Here is a 14115-nt window from a genome sequence, read left to right on the forward strand (position 1 = left end):
ACCATAACTCTAACCTATCATGAGGTTGTTCTGTCCAATGATGAGCCAATGACAATAAAGAACTAGATGGACTCGCCAAATATTTACTGGCACCAGCTGAGAGCACTTTGTTACTTCTCTTGTATTCCTTTCTGTTGTCGTCTCGTGGTCGTCTCGTGGTCCGCTCTGTTGTCGTCTCCTGGTCCTTGCTGTGTTCATATTCAACTGACATCTGTTGTCTTGGCTCGACATCTAATTGATGTCAAAGGGACTCCCAAGATGGAACTGTCTTCCAGTCAGTTAACTCTTTAACTAGCAGACTGCGCTATGGGATTCATTTAAGATATTCTTTGAGTTATGGTTTCAAATGTTTTCGGAAAATGAGCAGAGGGACTCGGCTGTCCTAGCTGCAGGGAGAAGCTGGTTCCACCATTGTGGTGCCAGGACAGAGAAGTTTTAACTGGGCTCAGCAGGAGAGGTGGGGAGGGCCAAGAGACAAGAGGTTCCAGTCAGTCAACTTTGTTTCCCACTGCTTCTTTCCATCTCTATCCAGATAACCACCACCTTCCCCAAGGACCCCCAGTACACCTTCAGCTCCACACCACGCTTTCCCATAGAGAACAGAGATATCCTGGGAGAGACACAGGTACACATTGACACACACACAACAGCTAAATTGGTTGTTCTGATGTGAGGGGTTTGGTATTTTGTTTTCTTTCAGTGGTCAAAGAAAGACCTACATACAGAAGGCTCCGAAAAGTGTTTTTCTGACTTTTTTAACCTACTTTGGCAACAGTCATTATTTCTCTGTTTTCGATCTGACCTGATTGCATGATTGTCTGCCAATTCATCCTAAGAGTCCCTGGGCTATGGGGGTCACAGGAAGTTATTATTCTTGATCATATTCCATGTTTTCCCCTTCCTGTGTGTGTGACAGGATTTCCACAGTTTAGCTACGTACCTGTCCCAGTGCACCTCTACTGTATTCCTGGACATGGTGTCTGACTTCCACCTGCTCCTCTTCCTGGTCACCAATGAGGTCATGCCTCTCAGAGTAAGTTCTGTACACACACACACACACACACCGTACCCCACACACCCATACTCTCACTCACTCACATACAGACTTGTACACTAGGGTTGGGCGAATTTGCAATTACGTTTATCAACAAGAGAGAACAAAACAATTGCAAAATATACTAATGGAATAGGAAGTTTAAACAAACCTTATGTTTCTGCTTGACCCAAGTGTAGGCAAAGTAAATTGTGCCACAATCAGATAAAATAAAAGGATCATTTATAACACTTAGAAACAAATGAACAATGGCAAATGTTAAAAGCGAATAGGCCTATTAGGATATGCCTTTTACCTATCAAACTGTATAAATCCTAAATATAGGCCTACAAGTTACAACATTAAGAAATTAGTGTGAACCAAATAAGTACATAAATAACCTAGAGTAGTGAGTGGAGGGGGGAAGAACACGTTGAAAATAAGTCTCATGGTTTTGACAGAATATTTTAGCCTATCCTATACTCATGTATTAGGCCTATTTGAGAAGGTTCGGTCACACACATTTCCTCGGTGGCAAAGGTCCGGATGGATGGTGTCATTTCTTTGGAGTAGGAACAATAGCCTACACTTGATACGTCTATAATATTCATTTTTAAAAGGTAAGGAAATACTAAGTGATATCCGGGTATTTTTATGGACAAGAGAAACACAGCCCTACCCATTTACATTACATTTAAGTCATTTAGCAGACACTCTTATCCAGAGCGACTTACAAATTGGTGCATTCACCTTATGACATCCAGTGGAACAGCCACTTTACAATAGTGCATCTAAATCTTTTAAGGGGGGGGGGGGGGGGGGGGGGGCAGAAGGATTGCTTTATCCTATCCTAGGTATTCCTTGAAGTCACTTACAACGCTGCCCATTTGATCATCTTTCTGCAGTCTAGACTAGATACGGAAAAATTATTAGCAATGTATCCATTATATTGCTTTCTTCCCGCCAATTGACCCTTCCAAGCACAACACACATGCTCCTCCAGAGGGGGAAAACAATACATGGTATTTGGACAATCGTATGTCAGCGATGTTTATTAGTGTTTTCACGATATCCGAATTTTGACTTTAATACCAATAACAAGTTTAGGGTCACTTTATTCGGAAGCGATACTCGATACGGAAACGATACCTCGTCAAAAAACGAATGTGTATCACAGATACCTTTTTTTTTGTAGGGGCAAGCATCAGAAAACCAGTCAGTATCTGGTGTGACCACCTTTTTGCCTCATGCAGCGCGACACATCTCTTTCGCATAGAGTTGATCAGTCTGTTGATTGTGGCCTGTGGAATACTGTCCCACTCTTGTTCAATTGCTGTGTGAAGTTGCTGGATATTGGCGGAAACTGGAACATGCTGTCGTACATGTCAATCCAGAGCATCCCAAGCATGCTCAATGGGTGAAATGTCTGGTGAGTATGCAGGCCATGGAAGAACTGGGACATTTTCAACTTCTAGAAATTGTGTACAGATCCTTGCGACATGGGGCTCAGGCTGAAACAAGAACAAATGGAGGGCGGGTGAATGGCACGACAATGGGTCTCAGGATCTCGTCACGGTATCTCTGTGCATTCAAATTGCCATCAATAAAATGCGGTTGTGTTCGTTGTCCATAGCTTAATTCTGCCCATACCATAACTCCACCGCCACCATGGGGGCACTCTGTTAATAACGTTGGCATTAGAAAACCGCTTGTCCACACGACATCTACTCCGTACAGTTGAAGCCGATATTCATCTGCGAAGAGCACACTTCTCCAGCGTGCCAGTGGCCATCTAAGGTGAGCATTTGCCCACTAAAGTCACGTACAACGCTAAATTACAGTCAGGTCAAAACCCTGCTGAGGGCGACGAGCTTCCCGGAGACAGTTTCTGACAGTTTCACCAGCTGTACGGGTGGCTGGTCTGATGATCCCGCAGATGAAGAAGCTGGATGTGGAGGTCCTGGGCTGGCGTGGTTGAACGCGGTCAGCGGTTGTGAGGCCGGTTGGACGATCTGCTATTTTCTCTGAAACAATGTTGTAGGGGGCTTATGGTAGAGAAATGAACATAAAATTATCTGGCAACAGCTCTGGTGGACATTCCTGCGGTCAGCATACCAATTGCACACTCAACTTGAGACATCTGTGGCATTATGTCGTGGGAGACAACTGCCCATTTTAGTGGCCTTTTATTGTCCCCAGCACAAGGTGCACCTGTGTAATGATCATGCTGTTTAATCAGCTTCTTGATATGCCACACCTGTCAGGTAGATGGGTTATCTTGGCAAAGGAGAAATGTTCACCAACAGGGATGTAAACAAGCTTTTTGTGCATTTGGGGAAATTCCTGGGATCCATTTCAGCTCATGAAACAGCATCAACACTTGATTGCGTTTATATTTTTGTTCAGTGTATATTGCTGTCATAGCAAGTTAGGAGTGCATTTCACACACTTCTGAGTTGGAAAAGTACTGAAGTTTCGGTATATCGGGCAAAACTAAGGTTTGTACAGGAAGATGGAACGATGTGTCATTCCAGACACCGCCCAACCGTATTGCGCGCACACTCAGTCTCTCACACTCTCAAACCAAATACGTTCAAGCACAATGTTTTGGTTTGTTGCCACGCTGCAAAAGGTTCAGATTATCACCACGTTTGTCCAATGTGGAAATTATTTAATGTCTTAACTTGTCAGTAAGTTTTTCCTTACAATCTCTTTGTTCACAGAAAAGCTTCTATATTGCAATAGTCTACACACCAGTGAGATACAATCGATTTTACACCGCCTACTACGATACCCAGAGTGCATTCTAACTCCCAGGGTGCAATGCTTCGCCCATGACTGCTGGCTGGCTAGTGGTTACTTCTAGCAAGCCCAGATCGATGTGATGTAGTCTAAGTGCATTGTTGTCATAGTGAAGTTAAGAGTGCATTTCACATTTACTTTTGAGTTGTGATAATATTATTATAACGCTCACATAAATTCGTGTTAAATTTAAATTAATATTGCCTTCAGAAAGTATTCATACCAACTGGACTTATACCACATTTTAGTTGTTACAGCATTAATAAAACATGTATTAGAGTTTTTCTCACCCATCTACACACATTACCCCATGATGACAAAGTGAAAAGATCTTTTTAGACATTTTTGCAAATGTTTTGAGTCAGCCTTGAGTCGATACATGTTAGCACTTTTTATGGGCAGCGATTACATCTGGTGAGTCTTTCTGGGTAGGTCTCTTAGAGCTGTGAGTCTTTCTGGGTAAGTCTCTTAGAGCTGTGAGTCTTTCTGGGTAAGTCTCTTAGAGCTGTGAGTCTTTCTGGGTAGGTCTCTAAGAGCTGTGAGTCTTTCTGGGTAAGTCTCTTAGAGCTGTGAGTCTTTCTGGGTAAGTCTCTAAGAGCTGTGAGTCTTTCTGGGTAAGTCTCTAAGAGCTGTGAGTCTTTCTGGGTAGGTCTCTTAGAGCTGTGAGTCTTTTTGGGTAAGTCTCTTAGAGCTGTGAGTCTTTCTGGGTAAGTCTCTTAGAGCTGTGAGTCTTTCTGGGTAAGTCTCTTAGAGCTGTGAGTCTTTCTGGGTAAGTCTCTTAGAGCTGTGAGTCTTTCTGGGTAAGTCTCTAAGAGCTGTGAGTCTTTCTGGGTAAGTCTCTTAGAGCTTTGCACACCTGCATTGTACAATATTTGCACATTCAAGTTCTGTCAAGTTTTTTTATTGATCATTGCTACAGACATTTTCAAGTCTTGTCATAGGTTAACTATACGGAACAATGATTTTACTGAGTTATGTCAGCTTAGCTTAGCACCCTCCCCAAACGCCTTAGACTTAAGAATTAATCAGCTTCTTGATATGACACACCTGTCAGGTGGATGGATTATCTTGGCAAAGGAGAAATGCTCACTAACAGGGATGCAAACACATTTGTGCACAACATTTTAAAGAAATAAGCTTTTTTGTGCTTATTGAGCATTTCTTGGATCTTTTATTTCAGCTCATGAAACATCGGACCAACACTTTACATGTTGCGTTTTATAGTTTTTGTTCAGTGTAGATTTAAGTCAACTGTATCTAGGCCACTCAATGTCATCTTGGAAAGCAACTCCAGTGTATATTTGACCTTGTGTTTTAGGTTATTGTCCTGCTGAAAGGTGAATTTGTCACCCAGTGTCTGTTGGAAAGCAGACTGAACCAGGTTTTCCATTAGGATTTGCTTAGCTCTGTTCCGTTTATTTTTATCCCCCAAAAAACTCCCTTGTCCTTGCCGATGAGAAGCATACCCATAACATGATGCAGCCACCACCATGCTTGAACATATGAAGTGTTACTCAGTGATGTTTTCTTGGATTTTTTTCCCCAAACATTATGCTTTGTATTCAGGACATAAATTGAATTTCTTTGGCACATTTTACTTTAGTGCCTTATTGCAAACAGGATGCATGTTTTGGAATATTTATTTTCTGTGCAGGTGTCCTTTTCACTTTCATTTAAGTTAGTATTGTGGAGCAACTACAATGTTGATCCATCCTCAGTTTTCTCCTATCACAGCCATTAAACTCTGTGACTTTTAAAGTCACCATTGGCCTCATGGTGAAATCCCAGAACTGTTTCCTTCCTTTCTGGCAACTGAGTTAGGAAGGACGCCTGTATCTTTGTAGCGACTTGGTTTATTCATACAGGACCCAAAGTGTAAGTAATAACGTCACCATGCTCAAAGGGATATTCACTCTTTTTACCCATCTACCAATAGGTGCCCTTACTTGTGAGGCATTGGAAAACCTCCCTGGTCTTTTGTGGTTGAATCTGTGTTTTGAAATTCACTGCTCGACTGAGGGACCTTACCTTTGTCTGTATGTGTGGGGTACAGCGATTTGAGGTAGTCATTGAAAAATGTCACACTATTACAGAGTGAGTCCATGCAATTTGTGACTTGTAAAGCACATTTTTACTCCTGAACTTATTTAGGCTTGCCATAACAACAAAGGGGTTGAATAATTATTGACTCAAAACATTTTAAGCTTTATATTTTTAATTCCACTTTGACATTATGGGGTATTGTGTTTAGGCCAGTGACACAATCTCAATTTAATCCATTTTAAATCCAAACTGTAAAACAACAATGGCTCAGGGTGTGAATACTGTACAGGAAGATGGAACGATGTTTCCTTCCAGACATCGCTCAACCGTATTGTGCGCGCGCACACACACACACACACACACACTCTCAAACCAAACATTTTCAAGCACTGTGTTTTGTTTTGTCACGCTACAAAATGTTCAGATTATCACCCACGTGTTTGTTCAATGTGGAAATGATTGTCTATTGGTCAACAGTACCCCCCCCTCAATCTCTTTGTTCATGGCAGCTTGGCTCTAAATCCTTGATTGATGTCATCTATCGTTAACAATCGTTAAAAATCACGATGTTTCCCTGCATTTGATTGGGGTTATCTTGGCGTGGCCAGAAAAGAGTTACGTAATGTATTTTTACCCAAATATATGTTCTAATTATCTGTTCTCAGGACAGCATTGGTCTGCTGTTGGACGCTGTGAAGACTAAAGACGAGGAGCTGGCTCAGACCTGGAAGAAGTCTGAGCAGTGGGCCACTATCGAGCAGTTGTGCAGTAAGTACCGCTGGCCGTCCAGGTAGGGCACTGACATGTCTTAGTGGAAATTATTACATTTCTGTCACTGTTGAAGAGTAATGGATTGTTATTTGTTTCTTAATTCCATTATTTTACTTTTAGATGAGTGTATATATTTATTTATTTTTACCGTTATTTTACCAGGTAAGTTGACTGAGAACACGTTCTCATTTGCAGCAACGACCTGGGGAATAGTTACAGGGGGGAGGAGGGGGATGAATGAGCCAATTGTAAACTGTTTTTGTATATTGTTGTGTTTTGTTAGATATTACTGCACTGTTGGAGTTAGGAACACAAGCATTTCACTACACCCACAATAACTTCTGCTAAATATGTGTATGTGACCAATACATTTTGATTTGATTTTGGATCTGATTTTAAAGTGATTGAGTTAAACTTGTCATGCATTCAATTCAGTAGAACTTTATTGACCACAAAGATACATTTGGTTGGAGGTCATTTCATGTATCATCCCTACATATAAAAAGGAAGTCTGAAAAGTCCTTCCTGGTAAGAGTCACCGCCACTCTTATGTCCCTGACCCTCTCTCCCTCCTCTCCCCAGGCACGGTGGGTGGGCAGTCATCGGGCCCTCAGGAGTACGGGGCCATGGGTGGGGGCCCCTCTACCCCAGCATCCTCCTCAGCGATGTGGTCCTGCCTCCACTGCACCTTTATGAACCAGCCCGGCACAGAGCTCTGCGAGATGTGCAGCCTGCCGAGGGGTTAAACCCCATCCCTACCCTGGCCCCCTGCCATGTTTCCCTAACCCCTCTACCCACCCGCTTCCCTTATCCACCAACGACTTCGCACCGGGATTGGATACTGCAAACAGCTGCGTGATTGGATGTCTCCCCTTGGCCCTTGGCCCCCCTGTCCATCCAATCTCAGACTGCTATGGGGTTGACAAGCGCAAAACGATGGCATTTGTTTACATCAAATGATTTAACAAATAATGACTGTGCTCTCATCTCTCTCACGCGCTCTCTGCCGTGGCCCCTGACTGAGACTGGCTGGGACATGTTTAGCTGAAAGCACTCTGGCGACAAGGCTTCGTCCCTCTTCCTCCCCATGGTTCCTTATGTTCCTCAATGACCTGGCGCCAATAAATGTTGCTGTACTTCAGGACAACAGCAAAGGAAAGACTCAATCATTTTAAGTTATATCTCACTCACACCGACCAGTGCCCCATTTCGCTCTCGCGACTTATTCTGGAAAGTCTGTGTAAATAATATACATTACTTGAGGAAGGATTGATTGCTGTTTATTTAATTGCACATGAAGCATTTTTGTTTTCCTGATTTGTAGCTACAGTATCTATCGGGTCTGTGTTTCTCATTTCTCCAAGAGTTATCAGACACTAATGGTCTATCCAGAAGATCTCTTGATTGGCCCAAACCTCTTCACAGAGTTATTCAATTAAACGATCAGGCACTAGCATAAACCTAGCTGCTTTATTTGAGTGATTTCTATTGCAGGAGTGATGTGTTCTCGGTTGCTCAGGCACTTCCCCTAAGTTGATGCCCTGCCCTCAGGAGTGATGGTCCTAGCATTAATAAAACCATTCGATTTTGGGCTATTTGTTAACTTTGAAAAAGTTTTGAAGCTCCAGTTGAAGCTTATAGTACGCCAGTGTTTGTTTTGTTGGTAGCTATTGAGATGCTTGCTTACTGGGTTAGCTACCATCACTGCATCTCTCTCCTTCCCAGTCTTGCATCTGTTCTCCTCTTTCAACTGGCGCCCATCCAGAGGGGCCAGAGAGTATGGAATGCTTTTTATTCCTCCGACGGTCTCTATGGATCTCCATCACTCTGCCTTCAAAGACACTATAGGTCACAGGTCAACATAGCGGAGAGAGAAAGATGCCTTAATGGTCCATGCCTTTTAGCAGGCCAATGTGCTGTGCACCTGGGATGGAGAGAGGAAGAAATATGACAAGGGAAACAAGGAGGGGTGGAAAAAATAGGGATTGTGAAGGAACTGGGAAAGATGGTGGCCGGGCAGGGTTAAAGAGCTCAGGGTGTGTTTGCTTCTGTTACGGACAACCAATATTTTCTCTCCACACTAAAAGCTGTAAAACTGAACTCATTCCAACAGTAATTATTTGACGTCAAATAACTGATGTCCACAGCACAATCAATTCAGTAGGGAATGTTTTCTCTTATGTCCCCTTTTTTAGATACAGATTACAATGATCTAGGTACACCATTTAATGTCTGAGAATATGAATGGGTTAGTGGTTAGCATGAACAAGTACCTATTCCCCACAGTATCTGTTGGTCAGCACAGGGGAGGTGTCTGTGTTATTTCACACCTGAGGGTTCCCCGTTATGATTCAATTAATTCAGCTTTATATTCTTATAAAGTGCCCAAAACTTGACACTGCTATTTTGATGGCATTCAATTAAGTATTTGGTTTGAATATGTTTTTGTTGTTCGATTTTTGCTCCCTAATTTGACACTGTAGCAGTCAGATTTAGTCAACTTTTTTCCAGCGTTCAAGTATTTCCTGGAGAGTTGTAGCGAGCGCATTTCCAAGCGGTTGAGCCTGTCGTCACTTGAGGTTTTCCTCCATTTTGGGGCTGATTGATCCTTGTCAGTTGAATGGAGAGGTGGGGTCATGGGTTTCAAATTATGCTTTTTTTTTTTTATCCCAGATTAGCTTTTTTTTTGTAAGCGCTCGGGAGTAATTTCCATTGAAAAAGTTCAGTTTTTATTTTGTAGATTTAATTTGAGAATGGTTTAAGGTTATTTTGCCCATTTCTATCCACTTCCCCCCCTGTGTGAGTTGTTGAGAACGATGATCTTAAAATGCATAAAATAAGTCCCAGCTCTGGTCCAGGGAGTTACGAGTGCGGCTTGTTGATGCTGAAATTCAGCCACACGTAACGCCCTGGACCAGAGCTACATAAAACGTCCCACTCTGAGCTGAATAATTGGACCCTGAAAGAAAGTTGTATGATGCTGTAGACCTGAATTTTAATTTAATATCAGAAATACCAGTAAAACAATAAACAATTCCTATCAATGAAGCATCGTGTTTGTTTTTTTGTACTTTTAGGCTAATTTTTGTCCTCTTAACGGAGTGGTTAAAGCAGGGCCTCTCCATCTGCGGCAGGTAACCTAGCGGTTAGGAGCGTTGGGCTAGTAACCAGCAGGTAACCTAGCGGTTAGGAGCGTTGGGCTAGTAACCAGCAGGTAACCTAGCAGCTAGGAGCGTTGGGCCAGTAACTGAAAGGTTGCTGGTTCAAATCCCCAAGCTGACTAGGTGAAAAATCTCTGTGCCCTTGAGCGAGGCACTTAACCCTAATTGTTTCTGTAAGTCCCTCTGGATAAGAGCATCTGCTAAATGTAATGTGTACTCTGAGTTTTCAACCACTGGGTCCTTTTGAAAGCAGTACCAACACCACAAAGTATTTCCCTTCATTTATTTTTGGTGGCTTCTTGGCGCTCTTTTATTTATCTGATTTTAGTCCTTTTTTTCTCCATGCGCTTGACCAGACCCTGTAACTGATGCATATCTGATTAGTTATCACTATTTTTAACACTAGTTAAAAGGTCATTTTACAGTACCTAGAGAAAGTATTCACACCACTTGACACATTCCACATTGTGTTGTTACAGCCTGAATTCTAAATGGATTCACTGGTCTCTCTCACCCATCTACACACGAAACCCCATAATGACAAAGTGAAAACCTGTTTAGAAATTTTGGCAAATGTATTCAAAATGGAATACAGATCTAATTTACCTAAGTATTTACACCCGAGTCAATACTTTGTAGAAGTACCTTTTGGCGGCGATTTACAGCGTAGAGTTATCAGATTTGCACATCTGGATTTCGGGATTTTCTCCCATTTTGTTCTTTGCAGATTTTCTCAATCTCTTAAATTAGATTGGGAGCAGCAGTGAACAGCAATTTTCAAGTCTGGTCTTTGGCAAAGCCACTCAAGGACTTTTACGTTCTTGTTATGAAACAATTACAGCGTAGCTTTGGCTGCATGCTTGGGGTCATTGTCCTGTTGGAACATAAGTATTTTCCCCAGTTTAAGGTCATTTGCACTCTGAAGGTCATCTGAAGCAGGTTATTATCAAGGATTTGTTTGTGTTTAGCTCCATTCATTGTTACCAGTCCCTGCCGCATGGTGTTAGACTGGTGATGAGCTGTGCCTGCTTTTCTTCAGACTTGGCGCTTTACGTTCAGGCCAAAGAGTTTAATTTTTGTCTCAATCTTTTTTTAGCCCTTTTTTCACCCCAATTTCGTGGGATCCAATTGGTAGTTAGTCTTGTCTCATCGCTGCAAACTCCCGTATGGACTCGGGAGAGGCGAAGGTCAAGAGCCGTGCGTCCACCGAAACACAACCCAACCAAGCTGCACGGCTTCTTGACACAAAGTCCACTTAACCCGGAAGCCAGCCGCACCAATGTGTCAGAGGAAACACTGCACATGGCGACCCTGTCAGCGTGCACTGCGCCCGGCCCGCCACAGGAGTCGCTAGAGCACCATGGGACAAGGACATCCCTGCCGGCTAAACCCTCCCCTAACCCGGACGACGCTGGGCCAATTGTGCGCTGCCCCATCGGTGTCACGGCCGGCCGCGCCAGAGCCTGAGCTCAAACCCAGAATCTCTAGGGGCACAGCTAGAACTGCGGTGCAGTGCCTTAGACCACTGCGCCACTCAGGAGGCCCTATGCTCTGAGTCCATCACGTGCCTTTTTGTGACTCCAGGCGTGCTGTCATGTGCCTTTTTCCCAGGAGTAGCTTCCGTATGGCTATTCTCCCATGAAGACAATTAAATGATCACGCCGATGGAGATACCTGCTGTTTTACGATCCCCTAACCTTATTGTGTATGTTTATTTTCGCGTTATTTGTAACTTATTTTGTACATAATATTTCTGTCACCGTGTCTTATAACTGAAAATAGCTTCTTGATATCAGGGCAGCGATTACTCACCCTGTACTGGAGGAATTCTTCTTCAACGAGTCGAACGGGAAGGATTTACTTCGGACGCCCGACAGGGCCCTGATCCCTATCATTTGCAGGAGGGAAAGCAGGAGTTATCGTGGACGACGGTCCGGGTACCTTGTAAGGATCCGTCGCCGAGAGGGTAATCTACTTTTTACCATCGGTCCTATTAACCAACGTACAATTAATCAATAATAAAATAGACGAACTACGAGCACATATCCTACCAACGGGTCATTAAAAACTGTAATATCTTATTTTTCACCGAGTTGTGGCTGAACGATGACATGACTAACATACAGCTGGTGGGTTTTAAGCTTTTTCGGCAGGATAGAACAGCGGCTTCTGGTAAGACAAGGGGCGGCGACCTATGTATATTTGTAAACAATAGCTGGTGCACGAAATCTAAGGAAGTCTCAAGGTTTTGCTCATCTGAGGTAGAGCATCTCATGATGAGCTCTAGACCACAGTATTTACCAAGAGTTTACATCTATATTTTTCATAGCTGTCTACATGCCATCACAAACCGATGCTGGCACTAAGACCGCACTCAATGAGCTGTATAAGGCCATAAGCAAACAGGAAAATGCTCATCCAGAGGTCGGCGCTCCTAGTGGCTGGGGACTTTAATGCAGGAAAACTCATCCGTTCTACCTAATCTCTGCCGGCATGTTAAATGTGCAACCAGAGAGGGAAAAAACCCTAGCCTACCTTTACTCCACACACAGAGACATGTACAAAGCTCTCCCTCGCCTTCCATTTGGCAAATCTGACCATAATTCTATCCTGATTCCTGCTTACAAGCAAAAACTAAAGCGAGAAGCACCAGTGACTCGGTCAATAAGAAAGTGTTCAGATGAAGCAGATGTTAAGCTACAGAACTGTTTTGCTAGAAAAGGCTGGAATTATGTTCCGGGATTCTTCCAGCGGCATTGAGGAGCACACCACATCGGTCACTGGCTTCATCAATAAGTACATAACCCAACCAGAAGCCATGGATTAGAGGCAACATCCGCACTGAGCTAAAGGCTAGAGCTGCCGCTTTCAAGGAGCGCGACACTAACCCGGAAGCTTATAAGAAATCCCGCTATACCCTCCGACAAACCATCAAACAGGCAAAGCGTCAATACAGGACTAAGATTGAATCGTACTGCACCGTCTCTGACACTCGTCGGATGTGGCAGGGCTTGCAAAGTATTAGACTGCAAAGGAAAGGACAGCCGCGAACTGCCCAGTGACACGAATCTACCAGACGAGCTAAATTACTTCTATGCGCGCTTCGAGGCAAGTAACACTGAAACATGCGTGAGAGTACCAGCTATTCCGGACTACTGTGTGATAATGCTCTCCGTAGCCGATGTGAGTAAAACCTTTTAAACAGGTCAACATTCACAAGGCCGCAGGGCCAGACGGATTACCAGGACGTGTACAACGAGCACGTGCTGACCAACTGGCAAGTGTCTTCACTGACATTTTCAACCAGTCCCTGACTGAGTCTTTAATACCAACATGTTTCAAGCAGACCAACATAGTCCCTGTGCCCAAGAACACTAAGGTAATCTGCCTAAACGACTACTGACCCGTAGCACTCACGTCTGTAGCCATGAAGTGCTTTGAAAGGCTGGTCATGGCTCACATCAACACCATTATCCCAGAAACCCTAGACTCACTCCACTTTGCAGTTTCCCTCTGAAACTGGATCCTGGACTTCCTGATACCACCTGGGGGGGGGGGGGGGGGGGGGCAAGGGTAGGGAACAACACATCCGCCATGCTGATCCTCAACACGGGGGCCCCTCAGGTGTGCTTGCTCAGCCCCCTCCTGTACTCACTGTTCACTCATGACTGCATGGCCAGGCATGACTCCAACACCATCATCAAGTTTGCCGATGACACAACAGTGGTAGGCCTGATCACCAACAACGATGAGACAGCCTGTAGGGAGGTCAGAGACCTGGCCGTGTGGTGCCAGGACAATTACCTCTCCCTCAACGGGATCAAGACAAAGGAGATGATTGTGGACTACAGGAAAAGGAGGACCGAGCAGGAGCAGGTTGAGAGCTTCAAGTTCCTTGGTGTCCACATCACCAACAAACTAACATGGTCCAAGCACACCAAGAGTCGTGAGGAGGGCATAACAAAACCTATTCCCCTACAGGAGACTGAAAAGATTTGGCCTGGGTCATCAGCTCCTCAAAAGGTTCTACATCTACTCCATCGAGAGCATCCTGACTGGTTGCATCACTGCCTGATATGGCAACTGCTCGGCCTCCGACCACAAGACACTACAGAGGGTAGTGCGTACGGCCCAGTACATCACTGGGGCCAAGCTTCCTGCCATCCAGGACCTCTATACCAGGCGGTGTCAGATGAAGGCCCTAAAAATGGTCATACTCCAGCCACCGTAGCCATAGACTGTTCTCTCTGCTACCGCACGGCAAGCGGTACCGGAGCACCAAGTCCAGGTCCAAGAGGCTCTTTA

The 14115-nt window shown here is 44.1% G+C and overlaps 1 protein-coding gene across 1 annotated transcript in view; it reads left to right on the plus strand.

The window, feature by feature from the left end:
* Positions 1–9697, plus strand: part of LOC129828629 (nuclear protein localization protein 4 homolog) — a 37772-nt gene extending 28075 nt beyond the window's left edge. Inside the window, exons 13-16 of the mRNA XM_055889714.1 lie at positions 533–625; positions 917–1033; positions 6544–6646; positions 7232–9697. Coding sequence (XP_055745689.1) covers positions 533–625; positions 917–1033; positions 6544–6646; positions 7232–7395 — 477 coding nt within the window. The 3' untranslated portion in view covers positions 7396–9697. The remainder of the gene's footprint in view (positions 1–532; positions 626–916; positions 1034–6543; positions 6647–7231) is intronic.
* Positions 9698–14115: the final 4418 nt, after the last annotated feature.

Source organism: Salvelinus fontinalis, chromosome 30, assembly GCF_029448725.1.
Source record: "Salvelinus fontinalis isolate EN_2023a chromosome 30, ASM2944872v1, whole genome shotgun sequence".
Taxonomy (NCBI): Eukaryota; Metazoa; Chordata; class Actinopteri; order Salmoniformes; family Salmonidae; genus Salvelinus; species Salvelinus fontinalis.